This window comes from Panthera onca, chromosome D3, assembly GCF_046562875.1.
Source record: "Panthera onca isolate mPanOnc1 chromosome D3, mPanOnc1 haplotype 2, whole genome shotgun sequence".
In the NCBI taxonomy this organism is placed as follows: domain Eukaryota; kingdom Metazoa; phylum Chordata; class Mammalia; order Carnivora; family Felidae; genus Panthera; species Panthera onca.
The window spans coordinates 25993544-26007995 of record NC_138350.1 but is presented as its reverse complement, the minus strand read 5'-3'; the positions used below and the strand labels follow the sequence as shown (position 1 = coordinate 26007995).

General features: G+C 50.6%; 1 protein-coding gene across 1 annotated transcript; it reads right to left on the bottom strand.

Annotated features, from left to right (window-relative positions):
- Positions 1–1250: 1250 nt before the first annotated feature.
- Positions 1251–6085, bottom strand: LHFPL7 (LHFPL tetraspan subfamily member 7). The gene is made up of 3 exons (XM_060612894.3): positions 4619–6085; positions 3730–3868; positions 1251–1651 (listed from the first exon to the last, which is right to left on the bottom strand). Exons 1-3 carry the CDS (start codon positions 4817–4819, stop codon positions 1389–1391), a joined length of 603 nt encoding a protein of 200 aa, XP_060468877.1. The 5' UTR covers positions 4820–6085; the 3' UTR covers positions 1251–1388.
- Positions 6086–14452: the final 8367 nt, after the last annotated feature.

Here is a 14452-nt window from a genome sequence, read left to right as displayed (position 1 = left end):
GAAAATTTAGGAAAAAAAGGGAGTTGGGCGGTGAATGTTTTTGGCCGCCTAGCATCCCTCCCCTGTCCCAGTACAAGCACCTTGTCCCATCCTCTGGGGAGCTGTATCTCTTAGATTACAACCATGGCCTTCTAGTGAGACTGCTGATGTGCCTCTCCCCCCAGGGGGTACATGACCCTTTTCTGGCCAATCAGATTCCTTCCCTGAGAAGAGAGAAGTTCATGCTTCCCTTCTGTGGCAGCCAAGCTAGGAAGATGCCAGCCTGGAGCTTCCAGTGGCCATGTCTCCTGCAGGTAGGGGAGCAGGCATGGCTGGATCTAGGTGTTCAGATGAAGTCCTTAGAGCTCCACCTTTGTCCATGTCATGGTTCCACTCTCCTCCAGGCTGGCACGGGTTCCATGCCCATCTGTGAACCAGTTTCTCCAGCCAGGCTTTATTGGCTAGAAGGGCTCATTTATCCGCCTTAAAACATGAGCTGGGTGCCTGGATGGCTCAGTCGATTGAGCATCTGGGTCTTGATATGGGCTCAGGTCATGATCTCACGGTCGTGGGATGGGGCCCTGAGTTGGGCTCTGTGCTGAGTGTGGAGCCTGTTTGGGATTCTCTCTCTCCCTCTCTCTCTCTGCCCCTCCCCTGCTTACACACTCTCCCAAAATAAATAAAAATAAATTTCAAAACAAACAAAAAACATGGGCTAGTCAGAGAGCTGCTGGGGGTCAACTCTCAAGGAAAGATTAGGGTGCCACTCCCAAAGAAGGGCAGTGGGTCATGGTAGGCAGAAGCAACAGGCCGACTCCAGCATCCCTGACAGAGCGTGTGCAAAGGATGGAAGAGTGAATGGCCTTCCACGGGCCCAGAATTCAGTATGGTGGAGGGAGAGGCCCGGGGGTGTTGGGTGTTTGACAAGAGAGAGGTTGGAGTAGGATCTGAAGGACTTCATGTGCCCCGAGTAAGAGCAAAGTCTCCCTATCAGCGGGACTGTCTGCAGGGAGGGATGAGACACGTCCCCTCATCCCCACCCCAACACTGGACACACTTTTGCACAAACTCTTATACATATGGGCACTTACTAAATATTTGATTAGAAAAGAAATAATTCTCAAATTCTCCAAGAAAAAAGGAGTTATAAAGATGGAGGGTAGAGAAGGAGAATAGGCCTGTCTATTGAAAGATGTAGCATTTTTTAAAGTTGGGTTTTTGTTTTTTTTTTTAATTTTAAGTAATCTCTACACACAACGTAGGGCTCAAACTCACAACCCCCAGATCGAGAGTCGCATGCTCCACCGACTGAGCCAGCCAGGTGCCCCTGAAAGATGTGGTATTTGAGGGACAGCTTGGACTCAGAATTGTCCTGGGTCCTCTTTTCTTTTTCTCCTCTTGGGAAATTTTTATTTGTTCATTTCTGGCATGAAGATGCTTTTCTCAGTGTCACTGGAGAAGAGGATGGTCCTCCCCTGGACCTGAGTCATGCGGGGCCACCCAATCATAGGCAGAAAGCTAGCCAGGACTGCGCTGAAGATGGCAGTCACATAGCCCCAGCCCAGCTGGCACTGGCCACTGCAGTACACGGAGGAGGTTCCACAGGCTTCCTTGGCAAATGGGGAGTCCAGGCTGATGGGGAAAACCAGCAGGCCCGCAATGGTGGCAGTGGCTAAAATGGCAGGAAAGAACACCAGGGTATCAGTCAAGGGGTTCTGGGCCAATCTCCATCCCTTGACTCACTGATCCACCCACTCATCCATCAGTCTATTCACTTATATATTGATTCATCACCTTTCCTTTTATCCACCCATTACTCAACTAGCCTTCCACCCAACTGTCCATCTACTACTCACCCGTCCACTCATCTCTCCATCCCTCTATCCATTCGCTCATCCATCCATCTACCCATCTGCCCACTTAGCCACCTGCACCCCACCCATCCATCCACCCACCTAATCATCTGTCCCTCTATCCACCCAACCATCCATCCATTCATCTACCCAACCATCCATCCATTTATCCATCCATCCATCCATCCACCCACCCAATCATCCATCTATCCATCCATCCATCCATCCATCCACTGATATATGCATGGATACACCCATAATTTCACCTACCCACTCACTCATTTGTTAATTCACCAACCCACCTATCCATGCATGCATTCATGCATCGAAACTGTTGCAGGTGCTATAGTGGGCACTAATGATACTAAGGAAACGAGCTGGACACCTCCTCACTTTCAAGGCCCTTCCAAAGCAGGAGAATCACATGACTCCAGCTTCCTTTGCTGTTCTTCAGCCACATTGGTCTACTTACAGTTCTGTGAACGTGCCTTGCTTGTCTCCATGCTTTTGCCTCTGATGTTCCCATTACCTGGAATCCCCTTCTATATGTGACCAACTCCCATTCGTACTTCCAGACTCAGCTCAACTGATTCCTCTTCTGGGAAGACTTCTGTACACACACCCCCCCCCCCACCCTCCTGGAGTTTTTCCTTGTGTCTTGCGCTCATCCCTATTATGTCAAATACCCCTTGAGTTGTAACCACTTGGTGTGCCCCACACGCACTAGACCCTGTGCAAGCCTAGGACAAGGACTATAGCTCCGTCCATTGATTCAACAAATATTTAGTGGATGTCTATTGTGTGCAAAGCACTGTCCCAGGTGCTGGCGATGTCAAAGCAGACATGTCCTCGCCCTCAAGTAGCTGACGTTCTAATGGACGGAGATGAACAATAATCAAGCAGGCAGATACGGTAAGTGCTGTGAAGCATAGAGAACAAAGAATGAGGTAGGAGAATCTCAGGAGAGGGGAGCTCCCGTACCTAGGGTCACAGAAGACCTCACTGAGGCCGTGATATTTGAGCAGAGTAGGGGAGCAAGACCTGTAAGATCTGAGAAACGAGAATTCCAGACAGAGGGAACAAGCATGGTGTATCTGAGCAACAGAAAGCAAGCCATGTGGTTGGATCATGTTGAGCCTGGCAGAAGGGGCAAGAGGTGAGATTGGCAAGGGAATGAGGGTTTAATCAGGCGGAGCCTCTCCGGCCATGACGAGGAGTGTGGATTTTACTCTGAGTGTAACAGGAAGTCACTGGAGGGTAGACAAGCCAGTCTGAGGGGCCCAATCTGATTTCAGTCTTAATAGGACCTGTTTGGCCAGCATAGCAGACAGATTCTAGGGGTCAAAGGTGGCAGCAGACAGACATGTGAGGTGGTTATCTCTCTAATCCAGGTGAGAGATGGTGGAGAATTAATTGAATGAGGGTTGCAGTGAAGGCCTGGGCTAGACCATCCAAAGCCTATGTATGAATTAGAGAAAAGCAACCCTTCTGGGGAGCTGCAGCCCTGCAATTCCACAGCGTAGCAAGTGGCACATAGGCTAGATTTCTGCATCTCTCAGCCCTCAGCTGGGCACCACTGTGCAGTGCACAACCTGCTCAACTGTGTATGGTGGTCCTGGTAAAGATGATACAAAGTGGATGGATGTGAGAGAAACAAAGGGCGGGGCAGACTATTAGGACTGGGTTTAGCTAAAGGCAGGGGAGGGTGATGTTAAGTATGCCGTTCCCTCCCCACCATTTCTGGCTTGCCAACAGACCAGGAAGTCTATAATCCTAGGATTTATCTCTGAGAATCAACACAGGAGGCCAGACTCTGCTCACAGGTTCGTTCATTCATTCACTGATTCATTCATTCCACAAACATGTCTGGAATGCTTATGATGTGCCAGTGATTTACCTGCAGCTGCCTGCACCCCTGGCATTGGGCCACTGCCCCTTCTGAGACACAGCCCTTTGGGGGCCAGGGCCCAGGACAGGAGGAGAACTGCATTGAAGGCCGACAAGAGCCATCCTCCAAGGAGAATTGCAGCTGAGACCTGTCAGGAAGAAAGAGCAAGGAGAGTGTTGACTGGGACAGGTAGGGGCAGGTGCAGGTGTCTCTGCTTATTGGGCAGCTACTGAATCCTCAAAACCCCAAGAGGTCTGTGCTATTATCACCCCCCATTTTACATATAAACAAACCGAGGTCCAAGGAGGTGGAGTCATTTGCCTCGGGGCACATAGCGAATTAAGTGGTAGAGCCAGAATTAAAATCCAGACTTACAACCACCTTGCCCCACTTTACTGAGTACCTGCTATATGACAGGATCACCAGGAGAGGCACCAGTGTAATTAAAAGTTCCTTAGAGGTGCCGGACTGGGAGTCCTGACCCATTTGGTAACATGCATCATAACTGAGACTTTCAACACCTTAGCTGCGGTTTTTAAATTTAGCACTTGGAGGGTAGCCACGTAGGTGTGCGCAGGTTGTACACTGCACAACTCCTGGAGACGCAGTGGGATCATCATACATTTGCATATTGATTACAGTTGTTTTCCAGCAGATGGCAGTATAGTGTCCCAAAGAAGGGGAACCTTTTCCTAATTTGTGCTAAGGTACTAAATGGACATGGGGCTGCTTTCAGAATCATCCTGGATGTTTGCTAAAATGCAGATAGCCAGACTCTACCCCACACCTACAGTCAGAGGCTCAGTGTGGGGTAGGGTAGGCGGTGGGAACCAGAACTTGGCTTTTTTTGTTGTTGCTCTGGTGGATTGGATGGTGAATTGGTGAGCCCAGGTCTCACCTTCCAGGCAAAGTCAGGAATGTCATCCAGGGACCTGAAGGCTCCACAGCTCTGGTTCCAGCCGTTACCCTGAGGCCAGGAGCAGTAGGTGAGGACGCCAAAGGAGAAGGTGGGGGTCTGGAACCAGACGGGAGAGCAGAGGCTGAGGGCTGAGATGCAGGCAAGGGAGAGTCCCAGGGATGCCCACACACTGCCCGCCATCAGGGGGTGGCGAGGACCTAGCAGGCAACAGGCAAGGTTAGTGGTGGAGATTGCCAGGAAGGAGAGAAATGGGCTGGGGAGGGTCTCCCGCCCCCCAAGTCAGGGACCTGGTCCTGTGTTCAGACCCCAGGCAGGTCATCAGCCTCCTTTTGGCCTCGTGATGCAATGGGAGGTGTTAATATCTGGGGAGCGGGGACGGGGCTTTGCGCTAACAGGTTCTGGAAGTAGAATAGCCCCAAATCTTAGAATAAATAATAGTGCTTAAACAGAACTTTGAACACACACATTCTGCATGGGACGTCATCATCACTGGTCCAGGCAAGGCCCCTCCTGTGTTTCTCTCGTTCATTCATTTGGTCATTCATTCATTCTCTCCACCCATCAAGTCTTGTACTGTCCCAAGGGGCTTCTTCTCCCCAGAGTGGGTACCTTTTTCTAAATCACACACAGACACTATGTTTCCAGCAACTACCCTGCCCATTAGTTCATGCCTTCTGATCCCGGACCGTTGTAATTAATGCGTCTTTTTGTTTGGAGGTATTTTTGCAAAATTGGTATCCCTCAGCATGTGTGTATTTTTCGCTTATGTAAATGACATTATTTTGTATGTTGCATTTTGTTTCCTACTTTGGGCACTAACCATAACGTTTTTAGGGTTGATCCGTGTAACTGTGTATCCCTATTCCATTTAACTCGGTGTGAGTTTCCCAGGGGCAGATCCTGAAACAAGGGTTTGGGTGCAAGTAGTATACTTTGGAGCCGGCCCCGTGGAGGAAGAAGTGGGATGAGAAGAGAACGCAGCCAGTTAAGAGTGTGTTATGAAGCCGGCTGGCCCCAGTGTGACTCCGGGAGATGGCAACCGGCACCCCAGAGTTACCCTTCCCGGGGGCTGAGGGAGGCGTGGTTTTTACACAACCAATTCTCGCCGGCCATGGGTTGAAGGCTGCCCCCAGCAGTGGGTGGCGGCAACGTGCGGGTGACCAAATAGGCTGCAACGGGACCGACACTGTACGGGCAATGAAATGCAGTACAGGTGGAAACCCACTGCTGTGCGGAGACCCCGCGATGCCGAGGGAGAGTGAACCGAGCCCGGCCGGACCTGCCACCCCGTCGCCTCCACCTGTGGCGTGGTATTATTCCCTTTGCATTTCACCAGCGCTAGCCCTCTGCCCCCGGCAGCTGTGCCGGGAACACCCGTGTGCACGGTCTTACGTGAGAATTTTGTGGGTGCACACTTTGGAACACCTCGCTGCCTGCGATGGCATGTCTCTGTTTCCTCTGAGTGAAAAATCCCACCTCCTTTCTACATTCTCTCCCTCTGTGCCGGAAGGTGCCCAGGGGCCCACATGCCCAAACATTAGGCTTTGTTCTGTCTCCTCCCACTTTACAGATGGGAAAGTAGAGGCCCAGAGAGGGTAACAGACTCCCCCAGACTGACCCAGGAAGTCAGTTTGGGTGACTGAGCTGGAGGAGTGTCTAATAATGACAGCCACTGCTGTCCACATACTCTCATGGGCCAGGCAATTCACACGCATCACATAACTCATACGCTACGTGACGCCCCAGCCACAAGACTAGAGGGCCAGAGTGGGCTCATCTTTGTTGACTGGAGGAGAGTCCATTTGTGGCCCAGGGGTCTGCTGGGCTGCACAGCAGCAGAGGAGGGTGGGTGCTATGACCTCCTGTTTTATAAGGGAGGACCCTGAGGCTCAGAGAGGTGTGGGCGACTCAGCTCAAGGACACAGTTGGAAAGGGTGGCCGGGGATTCATACGCAGACCTGGTGACTTCAAGCTGTCCTTGAAAGCCCAGGGTAATGACCCTAACAGTCACCGTGCATCGTCCACCTGCTGTGGGCCAGGCACAGGTTCGGGTGGCTCCCTGGGGGAAGGAAAGGGACATGCCCAGGGTCTTACGGCTGAGATGTGGGACAGCAGGATTTGAACCTGGGTCTGTCTAATACTTGAACCAGTATTAAGTTGAATACTTAACCATGGCATTTCCCATCTCCTTGCTCGGCTTCATTCACCCCCCCGCCCCACCTCTACTCTTCCTGCTATCTTCCTCTCCCCAGCTCTGAGCTTTCTTCTGAGGCAGGGCTGTGTATCTGTCCCTCTCTGCTCAGGGGCATCTGTTCCCCACACAAGGCCAGGAGAGCTCCTCTAGCCTGGTGATGGCATCTCCCTATATCTTATTCCAGAGAATTTAATTTCTCTTGCCCTGAGACGACTACCCCCGCTGTGTCTGTGAAAGTCCCAGGTACAAACTGACATTCCAACCATTGATAGCCCAAGCAAATGCTTTCTCTTTGGGGAGGCATACAGGCTTTGAGGCCCCAGAAGTTCAATTGTGGCTATCATATTTATTGTCTGTGTGACCTTGGGCAAGTCAGTTACCCCTTGTGAGCCTCAGTTCTTTTATCGGTAAAACAAGCCTTCTACTAGTACCTATCTCATGGGTTGTTGGGAGGACTAAATGAGAAAATGTACAGAAGGTGCTTTGTAGAGTGCCCTGCACCTGGTATGTCTTCAATAAATGGTCATAATGATCATGATGGTGATGGTGATGGTGCTGATGGTGGAGGCGATGATGGTGATGGTGATGGTGGTGATGATGTTGACGGTGATGATGTTGATGGTGATGGTGGTGATGGTGGTGATGATGTGGTGGTGGAGGTGATGTTGGTACTGGTGGTGATGCTGATGGTGGTGATAATGATGGAGATGATGATAATGCTGATGGTGGTGATGATGGTGATGATGGTGATAATGGTGATGATGCTGATGGTGGTGATGATGGTGATGATGTGGTGGTGGTGATGCTGATGGTGGTGATGATGTATGATGGTGAGGATGTGGTGGGGGGGTGATGCTGCTGGTGGCGATGGTGGTAATGGTGGCGGCAGAGGTGGTGGTGATGGTGGTGATAATGAGAAGGAGGTGATGATGATGGTGGCAATGATGTGGTGGTGGTGACGATGGTGACAGTGGTGGCGGTAGTGACTGTTGCCAGTAGTATCGGTATTATTCACAGTTGTCTGATGGCTCATAACTAGGATTAGAAGCTACTTCAAACCGATGAAAACCAAATGGAGACCCAGATTGCTCATGCAACTTGCCCAAGATCCCCTGGCAAATCAGGGGAAAACTGGAATCTAAGCCAAGACTCCAGCTCCCAGACTGATAGGCAGAAACACCTTCTCCTCCCCTCAGAACATCCCTACAACTCCCGCTCCCCAATGCCTGTACCCTTGGCTTGCTCTCAGAGAGGAAGGGGAACAGACGGGTGGGAAAGACAAGGAAGGAAGGGAAGGGTGCCAGCAGCGGAGGGAGAACCGGTAATTACCCCAGCAGATAGGGAGAGCGAGGTTGGTGGGGCGCAAACCACTCCAAAGGGAAGTCAAGACCCTGCTTCAACCACTGACCAGCAAACGCCCACTGCTACCCCCTTGGTGACCTCTCTACCCCTCCTGGAAGGGTTGGGCAAGACGCCCTTCCCTCCGTCTCCACCAACTCCTCCAACACATGCATCAGCACAAAGAGATTTTATGACCTAGCCTAGTGGTACAAGGGCCTCCCTAGAGTAACCACGCTGCAGTTTTCCAGAGGAATAATGCCAGGTGCTGTGGTGCCTCACATGGTCCCTGGAGACTATCTGGGGTGGCACCTGGACCCAGCCTTAAATGTCACGTAATCATGGAGTGCTGAAGTTAGTCAATTTTCCTTCAAACATCAAGCAGAAAGTCTCTGTTGGAGTAAAGCAGCTCTTTTAAAGCTTATTTATTTTGAGAGAGAGCAAGTGAGCATGAGCCAGGGAGGGGGCGGGGGGGGGGGGAAGAGAGGGAATCTGAGCTAACAGCAAAGAGCCTGATGAGGGCCTCGAACCCACAAACTGGGAGATCATGACCCGAGCCGATGTCAGATGTGTAACCAACTGAGCCACCCAGGTGCCCCAAGTTAAAAAAAAATTATTAAAAAAATGATGGGGAGCCTTGAACAGGCAACAGAATCCAGTGAGAATTTAGGAATGTGGTTGGGGTTTCCTTGTATTGGCGGTTTTCTTCTATGTTTTTCTGTGATACTTGTCCATTAGGAACTCACATGTATTTTAATGACCAACTGAATTAAAGTCCAGTCTTATTTAAATAATAAGAGAGGCGGCTGGATGAGGAGGCTGAGGGGAGAAGGTGGTTTGCTAATAGGAACACTACTTAGACGACTGGAAGTGAGGCCCAGCAGGGCTGAGCCGGCTCAAGGGCACCATGGTCAAAGCAGAGCTGTCCACCAAGCCAAGGGCACCTACAAAGACTCCCCAGGGCTGGTGCTTTTCAACCTTGGGTCTCACTTTGGGCTCTAAGCCCGGCCAGCACTTTAAATGCGGCACGACTCTTGGGCTTGGAGGCTGGCCAGCCACTCTATCACTTCCCAACTCTATGACCTGGGGTAAGTCACTCCATTGCTCCGGGCCTCAGTTTCTCCATCTATAAAAGCAGATTGGACATCCCAGAGGGTAGGTAGCATTGGGTTCAATCACCGAGCAGGGTGATGTTCTAGAAAGAAGCGGACAGACCATCTTCCCCTTCCCAACACTATGACCTTGGGGAGGCCATCCCACCTCTCTGGATAAGGGGGTAGGAGTTATCATGAAAGTTCAAGGGGATAAAATGCATGTGTGTGCCTTTCAGGGGAGGGAGAGAGAAGCTGGGGGAGGTAGGTCAGGGTCACAATGCATAGACTTTTTATTCCTAGGATTAGAAAAACCTCGTGGCCGTCCGCCAGCAAGTGAGATGCAGCCCCTTGAGTGAGGGAGAGTGGATTTTTTTAATCCTGCACCAAAATCAGCCTCTCCTGTGGGTTTGGCAGGATCCTGAGGGGTGTAATTCCAGCCAGGAAGCTGGGGAGCCCAGAACTGCCCAAGGCCCATGATTTTGCCTCTCTCTGGCTGCCCCAGTGGCTCTCTGGGCGTTTCTGACCTTGAAAAGCGTTTTGTTCTCCGGATAATGTGCTCAGTGTCACCTGGGAAAATCACGCCGACCGTCCAGGTGCCCAGAAACCTAAATGAGGCATTATAACCTGAAACCACATCCGGGCAGGCTCCAATTAGCTGGAATCCACCTAAGGGAAGCTTGAAAGGGGCTGAACGTTTTCTCCTCCAGCTCAGCATCTAACTGTTGATGACGGTGGAGGATTCTCGAGCGCTCACTATCACAAAGCCCCATTTGAAACACTTTCGGTGCCTTAGGTCATTTAAGCCTCCCGGCCACTCTATGGCAGGTGCTGTTCCGGGAACTTGCGTTTTTACAGAAGACAAAACGAAGGCTCAGGAAGTAAGTGGCAAGCCCTGCACTCGGGCTCAGGCAATTGGACTTCTGACTCTGGGCCCTAAGCCCAAAGTGATGCTAAAAGGTTAGTTTAAAAGTCAGATACATACCCAGCAGCTTCCTGGGCTGTCCAGCGTTAGGGCTTGGTCAACCCTCCCACCTGATCTGGCCAGAGAGCATGCATGTTCCCAGAGGAGCCACAGCCAGCCATAGCAGGTGGGGCTCTGGGACTCGGGAGGTTAGAGGTGGCTGCTAGTTCCTTGGTATGTCCCCACCGCCAAGTCCCTTTCTTTTCCCTGGCTTTTGTGTCCTTATCTGTTAACCAAAGGGGTTGGTCATTTGTTCACTCAACCTATATGTGCCCAGCCCTGTCTGACCCTCATGGATAGAGCAGTGGACAGAACAGAGTGCCTGCCCTCTAGGAGCTGTGGGTTTTGTGGGCAAGACAGAGAAACAGGAAAGAACAATGTGGTCCATCCATCCATCCATCCATCCATCTAACAAATATTTATTGGGTGTCTGTTATGTTCCAGGAAGCATTTTAGGTGTTGTAGATTTAGTCATGAGGAAAATAGACAAATCTGCTGTCCTCACGGAGCTTACAGTCTAGAAGGAGAACAAGACAGTAAGGATATAAACAAGTCAGCATATAAGATGTCAGTTGTTAATAAATGCACAGAGAAAAGTGGAGCAGGGAAAGGAGATGCCATGTGATTGGAGAGGTCATGGAAAGCCATGAGAAGGTGACCTTTGGGCAAGAACTGAAGGGGGAAGCCAGGTGGGTTTGTGGGAGAGGAATATTCCATGCAGAGGAAGGTGCGGGTGCAAAGGCCCTGTGGTAAGCAGGTGCTTGGCAAGTTTCAGGAAGTCAAGAGGTGGAGGGATGGGGGAGAGTGGAGAGCTTTGTTGGCAATGAAGATCTTTGTCTTTTAATTTCTGAGTGAGATGCAGAGTCTGTGGATAGGCCTGAGCAGGAGGGTGAGGACCTATCTTGTGTTTTACAGAGATCACTGCAGCTGCTGGGGGGAGAACCAGGGCGTAGGGAGAAGAAGGGAGAAGCAGTCAGCACCTTTAGTCAGTCAAGTGAGAGACGATGGTGGATCGGATAGGCAGGCAGAGAGGGAGGGAAGGAGAAAGGAGTGGTGAGATGCTGGATCTATATTAAATGTCAAAGGTCAAGCCAACCGGATTTGCTTACAGATTTGACACAAAGTGTGACGATACCTCCAGGGCATCCTCTATACCTGGGGTGGGGAGCCACAGGAGGAGCAGGTTTGCTAGGGGAGGAAGAGGTATCTAAATGTGATGTAGCCTAGGTCAGGTTTGGGATGTGTATTTTATGAACCCATCAATCAACAGATGCATACAGACACGGCTTCAGACCAAGAGAAAGCCCAGGGCAATGTTGGGCTCAAGCACAGAGGAGGGGCGCCTGATCCAGCCTGGGGAGCGGAGAGGGGGGCAGGTGATGTCCAGGCTGAGATCTGATGCACCGGTTGGGACTGGGGAGGACCTCAACTCCCACTCCTGTCTCTTCCTCCCAGCTGCCCAGCCGGCTGAGCCAGATTTCTGCTTCTAGTCTAGGCTGCGTTCCAGGTTGGCTGTGTGAGCTTTGGAAAATCCTGCAGTGTAATGGCTCTAAGCCCCAGTTTCCCATTGCAATGGATTGAATGGGTGTGTGCCCTCAAAATTCTTCTGTGGAAATCCTGCCCCACAGGGTCATTGGACTAGGAGGTGGGCCTTTGGGAGGTGATGAGGTCATGAAGGTAGAACTCTCGTGAATGGCATCAGTACCCTTATAAAAGAGGCCCCAGGGAACTCCCTCACCCCTTCAGCCACGTGAGGACACAGAGAAAAGATGGCCTTCTACGTAGTAGGAAGTGGGCTCTCACCAGACTCCAAATGTGCCTGCATCTAGATCTTGGACTTCCCAGCCTCCAGCACTGAAAAATTTATTTATAAGCCTCTCAGTCTGTGACACTTTGTTCTAGCGACCTGAGAAGACCAAGATACCCACCCTCAGAAGGATGGCCATGTCCTAGACCAATGGGACTTACCTTTGGGAGGTGACAGAGTCCTTTGAAAATGTGATTTAAAACTATGGATGCAAGGGTGCCTGGGTGGCTGTGTCGGTTAAGCATCCGACTTCAGCTCAGGTCACGATCCCATGGTTCCTGGGTTTGAGCCCCACTTGAGCTCTCCACTCTTGGAACAGAGCCTGCTTTGGCTCCTCTGTCTCCCTCTCTCTCTGCCCAGCTCGTGCTCTCTCTCTCCCCAAAATAAACATTTAAAAAATATATTTAAAAATAATATAAAAAAACTATGGGATGCGTTCCCCGTGCAGCCTTGTGTACATACACACACACACACACACACACACACACACACACACACACGTTATTTCAGGGGCTCATGGACCCCTGAAGCCCATTATGGCCTCTGGACAAGACTTTCCCCTCTCTCCCCTCCAGATTCTTCCCTCCAGACTCACCACACTTCAGGTCAAAACTCTCCAATGTGGCCTCTTCTGCTCAGGCTCCAGCTTTGAACAGAAGTCTATGACCCTGTAAAATGTTCCCTTTGAAGGAAACATTCAGGTTGGTGAATAAAGCCCAGGTGGGTGATAAGCTGGTGTGGGGTGTGTGTGTGTGTGTGTGTGTGTGTGTGCTCCTTAAATCAACAGGCTTTCACTCCGGGCTGCTGGAGGGGATGGACAAGGAGGGAAAAGCCAACCACAAATCGGAATGGGGTATGGGTATGGTGTTTCCTGGGTAGGAGAAGGCATGAATAGGGATTAACTGATCTACAATTAAACAGCAGTTGTTGAAATTCGTGGCACTGTGCTTTCCCTTCTGCTTTGGTAATTCTAGTCCATGGAACAGACTTACATATTTCCCTGGGACCCGAGGATCTTCACTATAGCCTGTGAACTTCCAGAAAGTGGGCACTGGGTCTGAAAATCTTTATCTTCAGCATCTACCTTAAGATTTCGCACAGAGTAGGTGCTGGTCTTGTCTTTTGCTGTGAGAGAATCATAATTCAAACTGGCTCAAGTAGAAATGAGAAATGTATTGGCTTCCATAACTGACATTTTAATGTTACAGCTTTAGGCACAGCTGGATCCAGGTGAATAAGCAAGATCTTCTGGACTTCTCTCTCCCCCATCTCTCAGCTCTGTTTTCTGCTGAGTTGGCTTCACTCACAGGCAGATTCTCTCTGGCTTCTGGCTTCTGGCTTCTGGCTTCTGGCTGGCCTTCTGAGGCCAAAGGAAAGCAATTCCAGAGAAAAGAAAACTTCTCTTTATACAGAGTGGCAGCAAGTGTTGTGATGAACTCTTGTGGGGCAGGCAAGCTTAGGTTACATGCCCACCCATGAACCATTCATTGTGGCCAGGAAGGTGGGTTGTTCTGATTGGCCAGACTTAAGTCCTGTGCCCTAGGATTGGGGGTAGGGGGTTGGGGACTGGTGATATGGTAGGCATGGCACAAGGTTCAACCCCCTGGGATGACATGGACTAAAGGTGGAGGATGGGGTGGTTTCTAGGAGGAAAACTAAGGTTAGCAGAGGATGTGGGATGGATGCTGGGCAGGTGAGAAAAAGAGATATCGCTCTAATGCTGTAAATGCTACCATGACAAACAGGGACACACTGGCTTGTGCTAGAGGAAGCATAAGGGTCCAGAAAATTAAGTGCAGAAAATGTGAGTGAGGCCTGAGGCCGAGGTTAAGTCCCAGCTCTGCCACCTGCACTTAGTGTGACATTGGTCAGGGCATCTCTGCCTCTCTTGACCTCAGTTTCTTTATCTGTAAGGTGGGCACATCTGGAGTTGATTATTGCTAGGCATTTCCCACTCATTCACTCAGTTCTTCATTTGTTTCTTTCTCTTTTTTAATATTTATTTATTTTTGAGAGAGAGAGAGAGAGAGCGAGAGCGAGAGAGAGAGAGTACAAGCAAGGGAAAGACAGAGAGAGAAAGGGAGACACAGAATCCGAAGCAGGCTCCAGGCTCTGAGCTGTCAGCACAGAGCCTGACGTGGGGCTCGAACTCACAAACTGTGAGATCGTGACCTGAGCCAAAGTCAGACGCTCAAGCAACTAAGCCACCCAGGCGCCCCTTCATTTTTTTCTTTCAATCAATATTTGTTGAAAGGCTTTGGAGTTAGGGAAAACTGGATCTGAATCCCAGTTCTGATGCTTATTGGCTGTATCAGGCTTGACAGATACACCTTTTCAGGCGTGCTCAGCTGTGTCCTTCAGAGCCCCCCAGCCACACTAGCCGCAATCCGGCCTCTGCTCGCCTCTCCCTGCAAGCAGC